The following is an 18721-nucleotide window of genomic DNA, read 5'->3' on the forward strand; positions in this document are numbered from 1 at the left end:
TGTTAAAAACAAATCAGGACTAATTCGGAGGCTCAGAGAATTTTTCGTAAAATATTAAAAATTTTCAAAGCTGCAGGGTTCACACGCCCGTGTGGTCAGGCCATGTATCTCACACAGTTCAGTCACACGCCCATGTGTCTGGCCGTGTGGACTCAAAATGTACATTTAACAATAAATTTACCATTCCCTGCAAGCTTAAACAATAAGCAACTCAAAAATCGTTCGTTTAACAAATTCAAAACACAATCAAACACATCCAAAATATGTCAAAACAATCATCTTAGGTTTCTAACCAATGTATCCTCATAGGTACCATAATTATATCATCAAAACATTCCAATAAAACATCATTCAAATCCAATTTGTAAACATTCCAAATTCAATCTATTTTACCTATTTCATGTTTATTTAAACATTAACTTAAACTTGCCATAATATGACCTCAAACATAAACACATATTTATATGTATATAACCATCCAATATTAACTTATAATCTTATTTACAATTAATCCACAAAATGATTAATATTTAGACACCCTAGGTACATGCCGACACAAAAGGAAAAACATCACCACGTTTGAGTTCGGGATCATTGTTGGATGCTGAATCGGCGATCAAAATTAAGTACCTAACCTGCGCAAGGAAAACAACTGAGTAAAAACTCAGTGGTATTTCTATAATCCTAATGTTTAAAAATAAAACAATATAATATGTATAATAAAATGTTAAGCACAATTGAACATTTAAAACCATACAATACTAAATTATCCATCACTTGCTATAGAAATAGCTTTTCACAATTTTAATCACATTTCATTTATGCAATTGTTTTATCCATACCATATTCAATTCACTATTCCACTTTATTTCTCATATCATTCCATTTCAATATCAATTATAAGACTTTATTATTCATTTACCCCTATTAACATGACTCGGACTCGGACTAGGACGAATACACGGATCCAACCAAAACAAACCAGTTTGGCACCCAGTCCCTCATCGGATAATTCGAAGTAATAAATTAACACTCAGTGTTTCATCGATTAAACCGAAGTAAATTGGAGCCCAGTGTCTCATCGACTCGAAGTCGAAGAAATCCTTGAACTCTTCCAATCTTATGGCATGTTATCTATGTCCGACTTAGCCCGATACAGTTAATAGGGTTTCAATTCACTTTCCAAATACAACCAATATTCATTTCAATTCAAATAATAAATATATTCTATATATATACCAATTCAATCAATATAAATTCAATAAATTCATCACATACTAAATCAATCCATTTCAATTGTAAAATAGAATAATTCTCACCTTAATCACTTACCATAACATTTAATCAAAATACAACAATTAATCATTAGATTCGGATTATAGAAATACAAACCAGAAGTTCCGAGCTATTCCTCGTCAACTTTATCTTTTCCCTTTTTAGTTGAGGATTCCGGTATGATGTTAGCTATGAAATTAAAACAATTAAAATTTATCAATACAACACAATTCAATCTCATATTTAATATTTCAATTTTTACTCAATATATTCCTAAATCCCTAAATTTCAAATTTTCACAATTTAATCCCTAATACTCAAAATTTACAATTTATTCTACAATTCAATCCTTTTTCATTTCTAACTTAAAAACCTATCAATTTAATCCCTAATACTAAAATTATTCAACATAAACATCACTTAAAAACTTAATAATTTCTAAAATTTTGACATGAGTCGGGTAGTATTTAATATCAGGATTCTAAAAATATAAAAATTACAAAAAAAAACTAAATTAACTAATTAAATTTTAAACCCTTAAAATCCTAACTTTTGTCCTTCTTTCTTTCTTTTTTTTTTCTTTCTTTCTTTCCTTCTCTGTTTCGTTTCTTTCTCTCATTATTTTTCCTTTTCTTTTACTTTATCATTATAATTAATAATATATATATACTTAACTTTTAAGTTTTAATATTATAATATTATAATATATATTTTAACTTTAAATATTTATAATATATACACTGATGCCGCCTCAATTATGACCGTTGGCATAATTATTCCTTTTGGTCATTTAATTTTTCTTTTATCTATAATTCAACTTTCACATTTTATATAATTTAGCTCATTTACTTAATTACTCTTAATTCATGTAATTTCACCTAACCAAAACCTAATTAACTACATAATTAACTTTGTAAATATTTTTAATAAATATTTACGAGTCTAATTTACGGTAACAGAGTCTCAGAAATGTACTTTCCGACACCCGTAACTATCGGGTCGTTACAATTTGTTTGAGTTAAATTAAAAAAATGTAAAATGTAAAATTAAAATTTTGAAAAAAAAATACTTTTAGTATGATAAACTTAAATCATTAATTATTATTTAGAAAAAATAAAATTTCTTTATATACTCTATAAAATTACTTTAAAAATATAAATTTTAAAATTTTATAAATATTTTAAATTTTAAAAATTAATTTAACCTTTTTTATATAATTTTTGTCGAAAAGAACTAATTTGCTCATTTTCAAAATTAACTAGAATCAAATAAATATCTACACCAATCTATTATTTAAATTAATCGAGTTATTCGAATAGTAAAATTCAACTTAAACTCAAAAGTCGAATTGCTTATACAAGTTAACTCAAAATTGAATAACTCGATTCAATTAACTCAAAATTTAATTTTTTTTTATTTTTCAAATCAAATCAAATTTTCCTCCTCAACAAACCTAAAAAAAACTGACCCAGCGCAATTTGTGAAAGATATTATTCAAAACCTGACCTAATTTAATTGTCTTTCAAACTCGATCCAAAAATTTGAAGTTCAAGATTTTTCAAATAGGGCAAAATAGCAGACCACAATTCTGTTTTTTTTTTAATAATTCACAGTCCAGAATTTATAATTAATGGTATCGATCCCCATGCGATTTATCGACTGAATTCGAAGACTCAGCAGCCTCATCAAGTTGGTTTTTTTCTCCATTCGGTACGGCCTCGGTTTATTTCCTGCCCATCACTAGACAATCTCAAGAGATGCAAAAACTGATGGCAGTCGAGATCGTCCTCTCTTGTAATTGCAGTTGCAGATCCATTTGTTCCGTGAATTTTGGAACCCTCCACTAGTTCCGGACCAGTAAGCGAATCAACAACATCATCTCGTTGGCATTCCCGTCGGTAATCCAAAGTTATAGTTTGCAGTTCATGCGTATCAATGATCTCTTCTGGCATGCTCTGCCGTACAGACACGCATAATTGTTAGCTTATAAAAGTCGACACAGTTTTGAACCATTGAAAGTCTAGGGAAAGGAAGAATTTTAGAATGTCGTTTTCACTGACCTCGAGAACCCATCCAATGTAGGTTACGTTATTGACATGCTGGTTCATATCAAGATCGGCTCGTCTTGGCTGCGAAATTTTAAATGAACATTAGACTTTCAACGAATACACATTTATTAGATAAATCAGGAAAACTTACCATAAGTCCTAGCCTGGAATACTGAACAGGATCTTCTAATTTAGAAATTTTTTTCAAACTCTTATTGTTCTCCTCCGGAAACGCTAATCTGTAAACACCACGGGAGAATCGATATATTGCTCAAAATGAATAGCATAAATGAGAACAGGGAAAATGTAATGTCACACTAATGAAACCAATACAAGCTCCGGGCCAGGGAAAACACTTACCAAGGTTCTTATGAAACTAAAGATACACAATAAAAAGTGATATAATTTAGTCCTATGGGACAGGGAAAACACGTACCGAGGTTCTCGTGGACAGAAGACAAGATATTCTTCTTTGACATCATCGCTAACTTTCTGCAACCGTCTCGTGTCCTCGTTCATCATCACCCACTTGCTGAAATCATACCATATGAGATTAAGTTTCAAAATACATCTAATCCTAAGAAATATATAAGCACGCATTGATTCCTGATCAGCACAGATAGAGAACAAACGAGAACAAAATTCAAAATGGCATTCGCGATGTAGACCTTAAATCAGATGTACGTAATATGCCAGACAAGAACTGTATTTACATAGATGGGCAAAAGCATTAGTCTTTTCATGTTATAAATCTTCTAATATGCAGAGAAAAGGCAAAAAAGGGGATAAAGATGAACCTTGTAGCTCTTCCTATAACTTCACCAGTAGCGACATCCTTCAGGATCCAATCCCTTCTGGTTCCGATTCTTCCCTCATTTTGGCACCATGTTTCTATTTCGATCACGTCACTCCTACACCACAAAACCAACACCTACTGTCAATGGAAAACCCGAATAAATGCTGTGTAAGTTAAGGTAAAAAATGCCCACCAAGCAGGGTACTTGTATACTTCGATATGCATGCGTGCGGTCACCCATATGAGATGCAATTTTCGCATAGTGGGACTGGTAGCAAACCCATCTCTTGAAAATCCAACACTTTGAGCATGGTTACCTCCAACCTCCTGCATGCATAGATATATATATATATGAAAATGTGGTAAGGTTTCATTCATTACACACAGCTGCACATTTCACCAAGGTATAAATAGATTAAACAGACAATGTGCAGGTAACAAACTATATATATGGAAACCCCCCACCATTAAAGGCCAGAAACAAGTATTAAAAAATTTGGATTCGGATTTCTTTTGCTATATGAATTATAAAAAAATTTTCCAAGAATGAAGTCTATCGGATAGCCATATTGAACTTCGATTAAGTTCAAAATCAAATCAGACCCCTAAACGGGATAACGCTCTTCCGGTGCTATTCTCTATGACTCGAACTGGAACCGTTATTAAACTCTTTACCACTCGACTCGAAGCAATAAGCATTACTAAGTATAAAAAGGTCAAATATTGGCAATGGCATGTAAATAAATAAAGGTAACATAGCATACACAACAGCCTCAAATCCCAAATCGCTAATCCCCAAATTTGAAACTTAACAAAATAATCTCTAATTGCATGCAAATATATAAAAATAAATCCAAAAACCAGACTTTGTAAATAAAAGAAAGGGTTACCTGCAAGAGATTAGCAATGGTTTCAATAGTGGCAGTTTTGTTAATCCCAACCTCATAACACCTAATAATAAACTTCTCTTTATAAGACAACCCATCTTCAGTCAACCCACCTAACCGGAGCCGGTCAGCCAAACTCCCCAACTCAGATTCCACCGGATCTGACCCGACCTGTTGCTGACACGACAGAACGGCTTGAATCGGCGTCAGGTTGGAGCGAGAGCAGGAGACGGCGGCGCGTGGGCTACGCCGGCGAGAAGAGAGTGGACCAAATGAACCCGCGAATCTACATTGAACCAAGGCCTGATTTAGGTCCGTCGCATTGCAATAAGAAAACTTCAACATCTCTCCTCCGTCTCTCTCGGCTTTGCTTTTTTGGCAACACAGTAGAGACCTTTTAGCTTCAGATTTATTTTATTTAGGGTAAATTTCACCCAAGGTGACTAAACTATTAGTATGTTTAAGTTTTGATCACTTAATTTCAAAAACTTACAATATGATCACTAAATTATTCGAAATTTTTATTTAAGCTATTGGACTGTTAAGTTGTTTTTAGAAATTGTCCGGCTAGTGTGGTGGATTAATATCCATTGACGAGTAGAAGAATACATCTTAGATTCAAGTTGATCTAACAATCGATGATGGAGATCGGAGAAGAAAATTACTTGGATTTTGGTTCGTAAATTCATAATGTTCTAAGCTATTTTATGAAAAAAATTGAACTATAAAAGAGTATAAAAGAGAAGGGGAAAAAAGCTTTCGATTGGTGCAAATGGTAAGAATAAAAGTCATATAATAACGATTTTAATAGCTCAGTGATTTAAATGATAAGTTTTGAATAATTTAGTGACCATTGTATAACTTTTTAAAGTTAAGTAACTAAAACCTAAATTTACTAATAGGGCTGGTTTATAACTGACACTGGATTTGCACATAAATTACGACATTACCATTTGTCACACGTAATTCATGTTCAACAATTATTATATGTTTTATTTGGCTAAATTAAGGTATTAGTCTCTTTTAGGCTAAAATTAAAATTTTGGCATAATTTAAAAGCTATTTTATCTATTAATTATTATCTTTAATTAATTGGATTAAACTGTTGAAATGATTTTTAAAAAAAACCCTTTACGATAAAAAATGATACTTATAATAAAAAATTTACATATTATTTATTTAAATTAATTAATAATATTATAAAAATAAAAATTCAAATTATATCAAATTAAAATACAATATAAATATAAAGATTAAAACTCTACTTTTACTCATCAAAACTATGAACCCAAGTTGCTATCTATTGATTAAATATTCACTTATCTTAAAAACAGCTTAAGTTTGAATTACAATTTTACTAAAAATAAGATGGAACCAAAACCATATTTTTACTTTTTACTTTTAGTTTTTTCCCAAGTTATTACTATTACAAATACAACTATAATATAATTACAAATGTAATTCCAAATAACTACAAAATAAAATTAGTATAATGATAAATTTAATCTTCACGTTTATATTTCCCATTAATTTGACTTTTATCTTTTTGAGCTAAATTTAATTTTTAATATTTTAAAAAAGAGTCAAATTATTTTTTAATGGAAAAGATCTGTAAAACATTAATTTTTTAACGTTGTTGGCGTGACAACTTGAATGAGAGTTTATATGCGCATCATATTAACATAACATTATTTGTCATGTATATCACGTCAACAAATAATTTAAAAATTATAAAAAATCAAATTTAAAAAATAAATTCATAAAATTTTTAAAAAATTAACCTGAAATATATATAGATTATCAAACAAGTTATAATGCTTAAAAAATTAGTATTTTAATTAATATTCTCGTTCACAAACATCATTAGTACTCTTATTCACAAAAATTATAATCATTAAAAACTAAATTTATTAATCTAAAACCTAGACAGATCTTAAAATTCACGAGTCACACATTAGATCTTAAATTGTAATCTTTAACAAAATGTCACTGTGGATTTTTTTTTAAAAATTAATTATTTTAAATAAAGCATTCAAAAAATATGACTTAATTTTATTCATAATAAATTATAAGAAAAAAAAATTGAAGTGAAAATGTGATAAGTTAAGGACAGAAATATTAGAAACAAATAGCATGTAAGATTTGATGCGCGTCATAATTTTGTCGTGAGTCGTGCTTCGTTTGTCTTTTCGTGCGTTGTTTGTTAGCTTTGAAAGTTGTAATAATTTACACGTGATCTCTGACTGATTTTGATTTTTATATTTTTACTCTAATTTTCAAAATTAGATCAGCTATTAAATTAAACATTTAAATAAATAAATTATCAAAAATTAAAATATTCAAAAACTTGATTCAATTAATTTTGGAATCATTTACCGGTCAGTTCAAACAATTTTGGTAATTTTAAATTATATCAAAATACTATATTAAATACCAAAATTAATAATAATACATTTTTCTACTTTTAATATATTAAAATAATATCAAATCCTACAAATTCTTCTAAATTGTCTCTATCGTAGGTTAATTATAGAATAATACTAAAAATAATAATAATAAAGTTCACTGATCATAATTGTATTTAATCATCGAAATTGCCCTTATCAAATATGAATTTAATTTCTATACTATTAAAAAAATTAAATAAAGTTAAATTAAAATATTATTAATATTTATTATTTAAAAAATATTAAATAATATTTAACAAAGTTATTATTTTAAAATTTTTATGGTTGTATAGATAAAATATTTTATTTAGAATTAAACTACAACAACAAAAAATAATTTTCAAAACATTGTTAACTCTATTGCAATTTAAACTTGTTTGATTTTTTTAATAATATAATTACTAAATTAATCCATTTAATAATAGATGAACTAATTTAATCTCATTCCTGTAATACAAAAACTTACGAGATACTTTAACCTCGAAGCTAGTCAAGTAAAATTTAAGCTTACACGATTTAGTAATTGATTTAAAGTTAGATCCTGTTTTATAAGTATAAGTAAAAGTACCCAAAAAAACCTCTATGTTATGGATCAAATTATATTTTATCTCTTTTACTCAAATAAATAAATAAATAATACATTAAATCAAATAATAAACCAGTTCAATCTATTAAAAATTTCATTCATTTATACTTATATACCACTCATACCAACAAAAACCAATTTTCAATGGTGCAAATGGATAAAAGTTTAAATTTTCATTTAACATATAAAAACTAACTTGTTCATTTTTTTAATAGAAAAGACTTTAATTTATCTCTTAATACAGGAACTTCCATAATAAATTTAAATCTTTTGAGCTTGGCTATCAAGCTTTTTTCAAAATAGATCATATTAGAGTTTAAATCATTTCCTACTTTGAATCATTTCGAAATTGGCAGAGCTGAACAATTTATATATATGTGTGTATGTATATGGTGTAAAGTGGAAATGTATGAGTTTGTGGTGTTATGGTATGGATGCATGAAAGAGGCCAACCCAAAAGTGCAGAAACAGAGAATTTATCTTCAAAACATGCTTCATTGCACTGGTTATAATAATTAGCTTACAAAGTCCCGAGTTTCAAATAAGGATACGTGTAGACATAACCCAAAATGAATACAATCTAGTGCTTTCACAATGACTCAACTATAAGTAACTTCGGGAGTGAGTGTCAAATAAGAATATGGATCATGCCAATTCATGAGCATGTGAACATTGTCTGTGACGTTTATGAAGCGACCAAATATATGAAGAAATATACAAATACGAGAAACACATCAAACCAGAAGCTAAACTAGCAAAACCAAGTCAGACAAATCAACAAGAAGTAGGAACTCAAAATTTTTTTTGCAAAATATCAAAAAAATTTCAATGTGCAAGAGACAAACGCCTATATGCTCAGGCCATGTGAGCCACACGATCAAGAGACATGCCAATGTCTCAAGTCGGGTGCACATTCAAAATAGAGGCACACGGCCGTGTCTCAGCCCGTGTCCAAAATAGGGTGCTCTCTAACTTGAGTCACACAGCCAAACCACACGCCTGTGTGCTAAGCCATGTGAGCATACTGACTTGTAATTAACTTATTATTTATTTAAATTCAAGCTAAGCATACAAAAATACATCCAAAGCAAATTAGATAGTAGCCTAAACACACAATTTCATCATAAATATTAGTCATTTATTTCACATGATTATCAAGTAACATATGAGCTTATCAAATATCAAATTTTCATGTATTTCAAGTAAATACGGATAATGATTCATTTCGAATTAATATATTTTTTCATGTTAGGATTTTTCCGTTGAATTATTTAAAATATTGATGAATACACAGGTAGTACACACAAGGTGTACAAAATTATAATTCGTCAATTCATATACATGAATGCTCATGCAAACATGTAAATACATGAATGCTCATGCAAACATGTAAACGAGAAGCTCTTTCAAGTTATATAACGGAAGCTCATCCGAGCCATAATCGGGAAGCTCAAGCGAGCCAATATCGTGAAGCTCATAAAAGAGCCTTTAAATCGAGAAGCTCATAAAAAAACTTTTAAATCGGGAAGCTCCGAAGAGCTATTCACAGGAAACTCGTAAGAACCATTTAACGGAAAGCTCATGATAACTAATAACGAGACGCTCTTGAGAGTTGTGTTATATTCGCAACACATGCAGGATCACAACCAATACGTGAACCCTGTACCTATAAAATTTTATTTATTCAAACGGAGCTTAATACTTGTCGGTCACCGTCGGATATGTGATTAATTTCATATACATGGCAATAATAAAATCACATACACAATATTTAATTCAAACATATAAATATATAATTTAATTATACGAATTTACCTCGACAATGTTCGTGTACACAAAAGCTACTAATCCGTTACTTTCTCTTTCCCTCAATTTAGCTTCATTTTTTATCTATCCAGATCTATACGAATAAATTTAACATCAATTTATATTCAATTCAATCCAATTCACATCTTTGATAAAATTACTATTTTACCCCTATACTTTTAATTAATTACGATAGTCTCTAAGCTCGAAAAATAAAATTCATATAATTTAATTCTTATTCTAAGCCTAACTGATCTTCATATATCACAATAGCAATCCATGTATTTCACAAAATTTAAAATTTTTCCATTAATTTTATATCTTTTTAATTTAATCTCTAAATCATAAATTCATCAAAATTCTTTATATAAAAACTATTTATCTATTAACAACTTTTCAATTTCTATCATAAAACATCATAATTCAACTATATTCACTCATGACAAAATTTTAGTACTTTGATAACTTTACAAATTAATTTTCGAGGTAACTAAATTAAGCTATTACAATTTCAAAAACATAAAAATTATTAAAAACAAGATAAAGAATAAATACATAATTAAGCCAAAATAGTTTACTAACTTCAAGCTCTCCAAATTAAGATTTCCATGTCTTTTATTTGGGAAAAATGATAAAAATGATTATATTTTAGTTTACTTTATTATTTATCATCTTTTTATCTTTTACTTTTCAATTTAATCCTTTTTTATTTAATTTTCCATTGATGACTAATTATTCTTATCTACTAACACCTCTTAATGGTCTATTTGTCATGTAAGGACCTCCAATTTTAAGTTTCATAACTATTTGGTCTTTTCCATTTAATTAGACATGTAACCGATAAAATTTCTTTACAAAATTTTCATACAATATTTCAATCATAATTTAGACCATGAAATAAAATTAAAATAAATTTTCTTCCGAACTCGAATTTATGATCCCGAAACCACTATTCTAATTTCACTGAAAACGGACTATTACAAAATAATCCATATAACTCATTCTAACATACAAGAACTAATTTTTAACAGTAAAAATGGATAAAAACTTTAACAGGCTATAAAGTGCCATCAGAGGGAATATATGTATTCTTTTCAAAGTCCCAATTTGCTTTTACATAAAAGGAACTCAAAGCCCTTGCGCAAATTTCCCAGAACTCATCACTTGGCATAAAAAAAATCAGTAGTAACAAAGTTTAGACCTTTGAACTTATTAGGTTCATCATTCCCAGCTAAAAAGGACATATATAATGGTCATACAACAAAATGTGAAAAAAGAAACTAAAAACAGTCATAAAAATGAAACAAATCAAAGTATTTACAGTCATAAGAAGAGGTAAAGCAGAAATGATATTACATTATACTATTCCATGAGATTGGAATTCAAAGACCAATTATAAACACTAGCTGTAAACCTAACCCATTTCTATTTTTCGAAAGTTTAGAAGCACATTCAAACTACAAATTACAACTACATGTCCAAGCAACCACAAAATGTAGAATCAAACTAATACAAAAGACGGACCACGAATGGGATCAGAGTATAGAATCAAACAATTACATCACAAACAAAGAACTGGAACAATCTAGACTAGAGCTGACTAACATATCTTAAAACTCACACATGGAAATAGCACATAGTGATACAGACACACGTATAATTGCCCATGGTGAATCTCGAACCTATATACTCAAGACTCAAGGTCTCCGCCTTTGCCAACTGTGCCAAGACGGCAAAGCCTCATTGGCAACCTAACCCATTTTTCAAATCTAAGTTATTTAGTTAAATGCCTAAAACCATGAATTGAATCCAATAAACTACCATTAGAGGGAATATGCCATATACATATATCAAGGTTCCATTTTTCTTTTGCATGTAGGGAACTCAAAGCCATTGCACAAATTCCCCCGAAAATCATCATTTGGCACACAAAAGCAGTATTATAACAGAGTTTAGAGCGTGGTCATACAATAAAATATGCAACACTAAGTAAAAACATATACATACAAAATGTCCCAAACATCACTTGGCAAAAAACCCATGTAAAGGTATCAACCGTATCTCAAATCTAAGTTCTTGAGCTAAGAGCCTAAAACCCATTTAAATGATACAAAAAACACACACACAAACACACACATATAATGAAAAACAGCTCAAATGGATTAAAACTATATAAGATGCCATCAGAGGGAATGTGTATTTTTTTTTTCAAAGTCCCATTTTGGTTTCGCAACGAAGGAACTCAAAGCCCTTGCGCAATTTTCCCAAAAATCATCACTTGGCAGTATCAAAGTTCAGATTTTTTAACAATCATAGCAAATAAGGAATAAACAGACTGATAAAAGAGAATACTTTAGAGGAGAATAGTCGAAGGAGGCGGCAACCATAGAAAAGTGAGCAAGGAAAACAAAACAAGAAACTTTTAACCTAATTTACAACCAAAGGCTTGATGGGATATTACTCAGGGTAAATTACATCTAATATCACCAAATTATTAATAAGTTTATATTTTGGTCACCCAACTTCAAAAAGTTACAAAATAGCTACTTAACTATTTAAAAGTTTTCTTTTAAGTCACTGAACTTTTAAAATCGTTATTATATGGCTTTCTCTCTTCGCACCACCTACACCAATCGAAAGCTCTCATTTTTTTCTCTATTCTGGAATTCAATTTTTCTCATGAAACAACTTTAAACATCACGATTCTACGAATCAAAATCTAAAAACTTTCTTCTATAATCTCTAACATTGACTGTCTAATCGACTTGGATCTAGGGTATATTATTCTACTCGTTGATATATACTAATTCATTGTATCGATAATTAAATTGTCGCTTGAAGATCACTAATTAGACTTAAAAAATTAATAGCTTAATGACTTAAATAAAAAATTTTAAATAATTCAATAAAAAAATCAAAATACAATCTCTTATAGGTACGCTCCAAAATAAACCAAAATATTATCTTTCATTAATAAGCTAAAGTATGCTTAAAGTTGCTAAACTATTAGTAAGTTTAGATTTTGGTCATTCAGATTCAAAAAGTTATAAAATGACTGTAATAGGCCAATTTTGGCCTGGCTAAAAAATTATATAATAGCCTATTACTAAACCCAGTTTTAAACCCAATAGCACCCTGACTTAATAACCAAATTACAAGCCCAATACCCAAACAACCCAAATACCTAACCCACTAGCCTAAAACACAAAAAAAAATGAACAGCAGAAACCTTTGGCAAAAAGCAGCGGATCGGCGTCACCCTCGCCCCCACGTTGCAGCAATCGTCTTCACGCACAAACGCATAGCAACTGCCCACGTCGTCTCACCCACGTCTGGTAGCTTCGCACAATGCCCGTACCTGCAACAAGCCATGAACCACGAATAGAAATAATAGCAGAAATTACGACAAAAAGAGGAGAGAGTTTTTTGATAGTTTCTTTCTCCGTTGTTTCGGCTATAAAAAGGCCAATCAATCTCTGTAACGAGGTTAGCAAATTTTTGTACCGAAATCGAAAAGAAAATAGACGAGAAAAACATTTTTGAAGGTGACAGATTTTGGCTTTGTTTCTTCTGTTCTTTTTACTGTTTTTATTTTATTTTATTTTTTTCTTTTGTTTCTTAAAACAACAAATAAACAAAAACGAGAAAGGGAGTAAAGAAAACTTACCGGTGTGGCGTCGTTGAAGCTCTTTCGTTTCGTCGCCATTGGAGCAGGGGAGGAGTTTTCAGAGGGAGAGCATTACGGCGCAATATCAAAGAAAGAAAGAATGGTTTTTAGGGTTTAAAAAGGGGATTTTTTATTTGATTTTAAGTTGATGGGTTATTTATAATTTAGGCCCTTCATTTTTTTATGGTTTTCAAAATCACTGTTTTCCTTTTTTATATCTGCGCATATATATATGTTAATATATATGTATATTCTAAATGTTTTAAATACCTATATGTAGTACGTATATATTTTATTATCATGTTATTTTTATAGTTTATATATTTTTTATGTTTATATTTTCATGTTTTATAATTCATATGTTTATACATTATTATAACGTGTACATGTATTTTTGCATTCCTTTCAAGGCTATGATAAATATTTTCCATGTTTTTATATTTACTAATACATTATACTTATACATTCTTTTTTAAATGCATTAATATATTTCATATGTATTTTATCATTGCTTTTTTTGACTTACGTTTTTTTCTCTCATATCCATATACATATTTGCTAAAATTGTTTATATATTATGCTTATGTATACACATAATTTAAATTAAAATATTTGTTCCATATCGCATTGACATTTTTAACATATTTTTCAAATACATTTTGATTTTGTCAAAATATTAAAATCATTTTTTATGATTCAAAGGTTTTCAAAATAATAAACGATATTCAAAGTTAGGGATTTTCGAGGAAAATTGAGCCCTAACGTATTGGATTTCGATTTTCTTTGTTAATTTCAAATAACCGAGAATATTCGTTATTTAAAATATATAAGTAAAAATTATTTTTGGGAACTTAATTTGTTATGTCCTAACATATTGGGCATGACATAATTGCTTCCTCGAAATGAAGATTTACTTATGAAGCAAAAGTGATATTTAAAATTCGGAGATTTTAAGAAATTGTACCCTAACGTATTGTGTCTCAATTTCTTCGCATGACTTGAATAATTGACTATCCTTTTCAGATTTCAATATTTGAGTTTTTTTTAAAATCTTTTAAATTTTTGACACCAAGACATTAAATAATCAATTTGGTACCGATTTTTGGGCGTTACGAGGGTGCTAACATTTCCTCGTGCGTAACTGACTCCCGAACCTATTTTCTCAAATTTCGTAGGCCAAAATTATTTTAAGTGAATCGATCACACCTCGATAAAGGATCAGTGGCGACTCCAATTTTTGTTTTTTTAAAGTCGATAACTAAAATTTTTGTTTTCAAAAAAATGGTTTCGACAATAACCATTGAACTATTCGAAAGTTTTTATTTAAAATTTAAGTTTTATTTTAAAAATTGGTTAATGAGCTTCAAGCGAAAATCTAATAATCGATAGTGAATTAATACTCATTGACGAGTAAAAGAACATATATTAAATCTAAGTTAATTTGATAATTAATGTAAAAAATTGAAAAAAATATTTAAATTTTGATTCATAAATTCGTAAAATTTTAAGACTATTTCATAAAAAAATTGTAAAAAAGAAAAAGAAAAAGGAAAGGTTTATGCAAGCTATGACAATAAAATATTTTTTTTATAGAAGAATAATTTTATAATAATATTATAACTTTAAAATTAAATAACGCTAAACTCACTAAATTAGTTGTTTTGAACATAAAAAATTAAAACCATCGAACAGCACCAAATTTTCTTTGTAACCAAACATCCCCTCATGGCCATGGAAGATCAGAAGAAGAAAAAGGATAATTTCAAGCAACCTTTCTCCAAATTCCGACACCTTTTCTTTTTTTCATTATTTCAGAAACATCCTTCGACCATTCGATTAATCAATAATAATTCAATTCGAAACCCAAAATCAACGATGGAGACGGCGGGTGGTAGCGACGTGGAGGCGGGCTTCGCAAAGCTACAAGGTGAAGACTTCGAATACTACATGGGAACCTACTCCATAATGCTCGGTCGCAACTCCAAGAAATCCATCGTCGACGTCGACTTAGCCAGCCTCGGTGGCGGCATGAACATTTCGCGCCACCACGCCCGCATCTTCTACGACTTCGCGCGGCACCGTTTCGCACTCGAAGTCCTCGGCAAAAACGGTTGCCTCTTCGAAGGCGTACTCCACCTCCCGGGAAAGCCCCCCGTCAGGCTTGATTCTCAAGACCTCCTCCAAATCGGCGATAAAGAATTCTACTTCCTTCTCCCTGTAAGGAGTATTCTCGGGGGAGCACTTGCGACTAGGCATCACGCGTCGATTTACCAGACTCCGACCGCCACAGCTGGAGCGGTGCCGCCGCATCATGGTTACCATGGCGGAACGAAGACAGGGAGATCAGTGGGTTCCGTGGCAAGTTCTGCGGTGGCGGCAAAGAAAGGGAGGGGAAGAGAATATTATGAAGATTACGGCAAAGGAGAGGACGTTGGAAGTGGCGGGAAGAAGATTAGAAGGGAAGAATGGTATAGCAGCGTAGAGGCCGGCGCCGGAGGAAAGGCAGCTTTGGCGGGAGTATTAGGTTAGCAACATTTATGAAATTTTTTGATCAATTTTGCCCTTTCTTTTATGTTTTCAGTAGTTATGATTATAGAAATATATGAAGAAAATTTGCCATTCTTTTATAATTGCTTTGTAAAGTTAATGATTGTTAAGCATTTAGTGATTAGGTATACATTGTGAATTGGATATCTACTGTTGTTTTTTGGGATTATTGTGGCATTATAGGAAGAAAATTTTTCATTCTCGGTTTTTCGGTATTATAGTTGCCGGCATTGCTGAATCTTGTGATTTGCAGCATTCAAAATGTATTGCCAGGTGTTGCCATTGTCGATTTAATGGTTTAAACGGTCATCATCTTGTAGGAGTGTCTCGTTGTGTTCCATATATTATTACAAATGTCTCTAGGATTTCAATCTCTGCCGCTACGTTTAGATGTTAATATCATATCGTATTCTGGTTTGTACTGTTTTTCTTGTTCCAGAGTTGCTTCTTCTTACACTGTTAGCTGAGCCATACTGAATTCTTTAGGTTCTTTAATACCGTAGATAAAAGTAGAAAATGTATATCGTATGGCAAATTCTTATCTTGACATTATTTGGTTATATCTAACTAAAGTCATGCTTTATTCTGCCGGTGGGTATCCTTTTTTATCTTTTGAGTGATCTGATTTTTGAGAATTCGCACTATCCATTGGTTTAACACAGTCCCGAGTCATTTCATTCTTTGGTGGTTGTTAAAGATACTCCTCAGAATTGCCGTTGTTTGTGCTGTGGAACAAACAATATGGTTATCATGTAGTTTACGAGGTTTTAGGCATAGAATTTATGTTTGGTTTCAATATGTTCCTTCGGATTTTATAGCTGCAAAATGATTTGTAGGATCTCATGGAACAGTATTGCTTTCTGATGCTCTTTCTCACCCGTTTTTACACTGCGGCATGAACTTTCGATTCTGTCAACATTTTCTCTCTATATTTTACCTGATGCAAAGAAAAGTACAGTCTTTCTTATTTACATAATGGATAATAAGTTCTGTCCCGTCTGGTATTATGATGTCTGCAGTTCCGGTAGAGAAGAAAGGAGAAGGAAGATCAAGTGTTGACCGTGAATCCAATAATCAACAACTTATGCAGTTGGAAGAAAAGGATGTGGTGACATCTGTGGCAACTGTGCTTTCCGATATTTGTGGTCCTGGAGAATGGATGGCGATGGAGAAACTCCATGCTGAGGTTAGTTCTAACCTTAGCGTGACCTAAATCTCGAACTATTTCCATTTTGTGCTTTTGACACCCCTGCCTACTTGACAATAGTTGTCCTTATGCTTTATTTTGATTCTTCCCTTATCGATAAGCTTTACCATGCTTTTAAATACTTAATGCGAAAATGGTTTTCGATATTTACCATGCCGGAATTATAACATACACTTACCTGAGAAAGGCCACAATCATTCTTTCTCTCATTTTGTTTACCACAGCTTTGTTTTTTCGAGTTTTAGGATTTTACAAGATTGCTTACTTACTATAACTTCGTTTTTCTTCTTCAGTTAGTTGAACAGTTCGGTAACATCTGGCATCACAGCCAAGTTAGAAGGTATCTAACATTCGAGGACTGGCTGGGTCCTGAATCGAAGGGAAAACCATGGTACAATCTGCTAATGTTATTAAGAAATACCCGGAACACTTTGTCATCAACACGAGATCCAAGGTTCGGATAATCCTGGAGTTCGTCTCTCTAGTTTCTTTGCTTTCGTAAGGTAATGTTTCATCATCTTAGCCTACATGTTCTGTTTGGGTAGAAATTGATGTTAATATTCTTTTTTTCTTGAGGGTCACCCAGTTTGAGCACTTTAACTGGCTTGTTGTGTAAATGAATCCCAATATTTTATGGTGGCAATGAAAGAATGCTTGTTATAAACCATAAAAAATTTCTCCAATCTGAAATTGGCCCGAGTCAATTTCGAAAGTGAGCAACTAAAGATAATTTATTACGGTATTAATGTTTTTTTGTTAATTATACATAATTTTGATTGGTATAATAACAAATTTAACTTTCAATATTTATATATTTTGACTTTAATTCTAAAGAGTTCAACAAATTTAGCCGTAACATTTACATATTTACACAAACATTGTAGGATAAATTTGTTAAATTATGATTAAATTGACAGAATATGTAAACTTTAAGGTTAAATTTATTATTATACTAATCAAAATCATGTACAATTAATAAAAAATATTCAGATTGTGATTAATTTAGTTGTTCACTTTCAAAATTAATAGAAATTAAATTATTTTAATTTTTTAAAAGGAAAATATTGAGATATTTTACGAATCATTTTGTAACTTATATTTCATTGTTGACATCCTTTTGAGAATTACCTTGTAACAAACTTATTACCGAGAGATGCACATGTGTAAGTATATTTAATTTTTTAGAAAATGTTTTTATATGGTTCGAGAATCATATATGAATTTTGTTGTTAATTTCTAAAAAATTTCTTTATTTTTTAAAAATAAGTTTTAGATTTCTCTCTCTCAATTTTATCATGTTTAAACAAATTGATTCAATTGATTAAATTGATATTTAATTGATTTAACTATCAATCTAATTCTTACAATTATATTACGAGTTATGGCTATTAACAACATGCCAGCATTAATAAAATTAAAAAAAAAGAGTTTATTGAGTTATTAAAAATTTAAAAA

At 30.4% G+C, this 18721-nt stretch overlaps 2 protein-coding genes and 1 long non-coding RNA gene across 3 annotated transcripts; 1 reads left to right on the plus strand and 2 right to left on the minus strand.

Annotated features, from left to right (window-relative positions):
* Positions 1–2765: 2765 nt before the first annotated feature.
* Positions 2766–5438, minus strand: LOC107962806 (oleoyl-acyl carrier protein thioesterase 1, chloroplastic). The gene is made up of 7 exons (XM_016899331.2): positions 5010–5438; positions 4313–4446; positions 4121–4234; positions 3760–3855; positions 3475–3562; positions 3336–3404; positions 2766–3230 (listed from the first exon to the last, which is right to left on the minus strand). The coding sequence occupies exons 1-7, from the start codon at positions 5349–5351 to the stop codon at positions 2961–2963; spliced, it is 1113 nt and encodes a 370-aa protein (XP_016754820.1). The 5' UTR covers positions 5352–5438; the 3' UTR covers positions 2766–2960.
* Positions 5439–12793: 7355 nt separating this feature from the next.
* Positions 12794–13732, minus strand: LOC107962805 (uncharacterized). Its single transcript, XR_001701781.2, has 2 exons — positions 13513–13732; positions 12794–13203 (listed from the first exon to the last, which is right to left on the minus strand). It is a non-coding gene; the product is annotated as an uncharacterized lncRNA (long non-coding RNA).
* Positions 13733–15146: 1414 nt separating this feature from the next.
* Positions 15147–17930, plus strand: LOC107962804 (FHA domain-containing protein FHA2). Its single transcript, XM_016899330.2, has 3 exons — positions 15147–16036; positions 17079–17245; positions 17560–17930. Exons 1-3 carry the CDS (start codon positions 15238–15240, stop codon positions 17728–17730), a joined length of 1137 nt encoding a protein of 378 aa, XP_016754819.1. The 5' UTR covers positions 15147–15237; the 3' UTR covers positions 17731–17930.
* Positions 17931–18721: the final 791 nt, after the last annotated feature.

The sequence above is a fragment of the Gossypium hirsutum genome, chromosome D08, assembly GCF_007990345.1.
Source record: "Gossypium hirsutum isolate 1008001.06 chromosome D08, Gossypium_hirsutum_v2.1, whole genome shotgun sequence".
NCBI lineage: Eukaryota > Viridiplantae > Streptophyta > Magnoliopsida > Malvales > Malvaceae > Gossypium > Gossypium hirsutum.

Bases quoted from the DNA above. Each gene is read 5' to 3' on its own strand.
- LOC107962806 (XM_016899331.2), bottom strand. From the start codon at position 5,351: ATGTTGAAGTTTTCTTATTGCAATGCGACGGACCTAAATCAGGCCTTG. The intron at 3,856-4,120 runs GTTCATCTTTAT...GTATGATTTCAG, and splicing joins GTTATAGGAAGAGCTACAAG to CAAGTGGGTGATGATGAACG. The intron at 3,563-3,759 runs GTACGTGTTTTC...TGGTGTTTACAG, and splicing joins TTCTGTCCACGAGAACCTCG to ATTAGCGTTTCCGGAGGAGA.
- LOC107962804 (XM_016899330.2), top strand. From the start codon at position 15,238: ATGGCCATGGAAGATCAGAAGAAGAAAAAGGATAATTTCAAGCAACCT. The intron at 16,037-17,078 runs GTTAGCAACATT...TGATGTCTGCAG, and splicing joins AGCTTTGGCGGGAGTATTAG to TTCCGGTAGAGAAGAAAGGA. The intron at 17,246-17,559 runs GTTAGTTCTAAC...TTTCTTCTTCAG, and splicing joins TGGAGAAACTCCATGCTGAG to TTAGTTGAACAGTTCGGTAA.